At 34.4% G+C, this 2,338-nt stretch overlaps 1 protein-coding gene across 1 annotated transcript; it reads left to right on the top strand.

Annotated features, from left to right (window-relative positions):
• The first annotated feature begins 1,420 nt into the window (after positions 1 to 1,420).
• LOC137005105 (olfactory receptor 51I2-like) lies at positions 1,421 to 2,338 on the top strand. Its single transcript, XM_067365888.1, has one exon. It carries the CDS (start codon positions 1,421 to 1,423, stop codon positions 2,336 to 2,338), a length of 918 nt encoding a protein of 305 aa, XP_067221989.1.

Below are 2,338 nucleotides of genomic sequence, written 5' to 3'. Positions count from 1 at the left end.
GGAGCCCCAACTAAGTATTGAGTGCTGTACATGCTCATACTTTTCATGTTTGAAACGATATATCTTCAGTTAAGGTCTACCTTTAGAGTCTTCGTAGCACGCTAAGAGACAACGTTATCGGGAAACCCAGCCCAGCACCATAAGTTACATATTGGTAAAAGACATTAATGGTTTTCCTTTCAGGTGCAATATCTTTTTGGTATGAGTAGCCTATGCAGTGTCAAATTCAGGTAATTGGCACTGAAGCAGCAATGAAGATGTCCCTGAATGCGGCAGTACTTGAGTCAGTCCAGTTGGCACTTCAGTATTTCCTCTATGGAAGTTAACTATTGCCAAAATCTTGCATTTTTAAGGGCTGAAATTCAACATGGTCATATATTTAAGCAATGGATATTTCAATTCAAAACACTTCAAACACATTTTCAATGAATACTATCACAGAGCAGATTAACATAAATCAGTGTTTCAGTAACTTAAAAAAAAAAAACCTATCACTATTTTATTATTTATACGAGAAAGTGCTTAGTTGTGCATCAGTAATATGAAGAAGCTATTGTACCATACTGTACCATTCTTACTTTGCATCAACAACAAGACACAACACCAAGAAAAAACTGATCACAATGAGAATGTTTGCATGATTTCAAGCATGAACCATTCAACACTATAATCATAATATTAGGAGATGTGCACATGCTGCACACTATTAAATTATGCACAGATTACTATCACCATCTGGTGGTCAAAGCTGTGTTAAGACATAACCTTTGCCATTTAAAAGACAAACACAACTCAGAACAAGTATGAATCAAATCAATAGTACCATATCCCCAATGACACTTTGCATATTGTGTTGAAAATTAATTTAAAATAAAAAAAACCTTTTCAAAGACTCACAAGTTAGGCATTAGTTGTGTCTGTGTTTGCCCACCAGACTGCACATTTTCAGCCAACACAAGTTGTTGTGTTACATTCTTACATCTTCAGACTATAAAGCATGTAATTTGAAGCAAAGTATTCAATAGCTTGCGATTATCAGTGTGTTTTGAGTTACAAGAGTTTTACCCACTGTGCCACATTTTTAATGTGTTTAGTTGAGAAAAACTTCCGGTGTGCTGTTTATGCAAAACAAACCACAGTGGAGAGGTCTTCAGAGACATCAGTTTTATGCTATAAAAAAACAGCACGTATGGTGACTGTAGTTCTTCTAAAACATAGCACAAGTAGGCTAGAGCTAATTATCTGCACATTTACACATTCTTTGAAGACAAAGGGATGGTAATGTCAGATCGTATTACCAAACAGTCTTTCTTTTTTTTTCTTTTTTTTTTCTTTTGTTTTGTTTTGTTTTTAAGGTATAAATAACATGAACTGTGTCTGCTTTCATCCTCAGGTCAATGAATCCTTTGCTTAACAGAAAATGGAAAATGGAACATATTTTTACTTGATGTTGTTTGAAAATATTGGGTACATAAGATATGGTTTCTTCAGTTTGGGAATTATTCTATACTGTGCTATTATATTCTTTAATGCCTTTATTATTCTTGCCATTTTTCTTGAAAGGACATTACACCAGCCCATGTACATTCTGATTTCATGTTTGTCCTTCAACTCTGTGTTTGGAACTGCTGCTTTTTTCCCAAGGTTACTGACAGACTTGCTGTCTGATACACACATAATGTCCCGTGAAGCATGTATCTTACAGGCTTTTGTCATTTATTCATATGCATCAAATGAAAATACAATATTAATGTTAATGGCATTTGACAGATATGTAGCAATCTGTAAACCTTTACAATACAACAGCATAATTACTCCAAGGATTTTATCTGTTTTAATAGCTATGAGCTGGATTTATCCAATGCTTTGTGTCGGCATTACTGGTATTTTAAATGCCAGACTGACTATGTGTGGTAACAAACTTTGGAAGGTGTATTGCCACAACTGGGAAATTGTCAAGCTTTCTTGTTCAAACTCTATTATTATTAATGTTTTTGGCTTTTTCATAGTGACCACAACTCTTATCATGCCTTTAAGTTTTATATTATATTCCTATGTTAAAATTCTGATCATTTGTACAAAAAGCTCAGTAGAGTTCAGGAGAAAAGCTTTTCAAACTTGTATTCCACACATGGTGATCCTTTTGAATTTCTCTATTGCTATTTTTTGTGAGGTCACTTTGAGTCGGTTTGTGACTTCGGATCTCCCTATAGGGCTCTCGATTATTCTTTCACTAGAGTTTCTTGTTGTACCACCCATCCTGAACCCTGTTGTTTATGGTCTGAATTTTCCTGAAATTCGCAAAAAAATTATATGTATTATAAAAGCATCCAAATAG

This window comes from Chanodichthys erythropterus, chromosome 17 (assembly GCF_024489055.1).
Source record: "Chanodichthys erythropterus isolate Z2021 chromosome 17, ASM2448905v1, whole genome shotgun sequence".
NCBI lineage: Eukaryota > Metazoa > Chordata > Actinopteri > Cypriniformes > Xenocyprididae > Chanodichthys > Chanodichthys erythropterus.
The sequence above is the reverse complement of the archived record's forward strand: the minus strand, read 5'-3'. Positions and strand labels throughout refer to the sequence as shown.

Bases quoted from the DNA above. Each gene is read 5' to 3' on its own strand.
- LOC137005105 (XM_067365888.1), top strand. From the start codon at position 1,421: ATGGAAAATGGAACATATTTTTACTTGATGTTGTTTGAAAATATTGGG.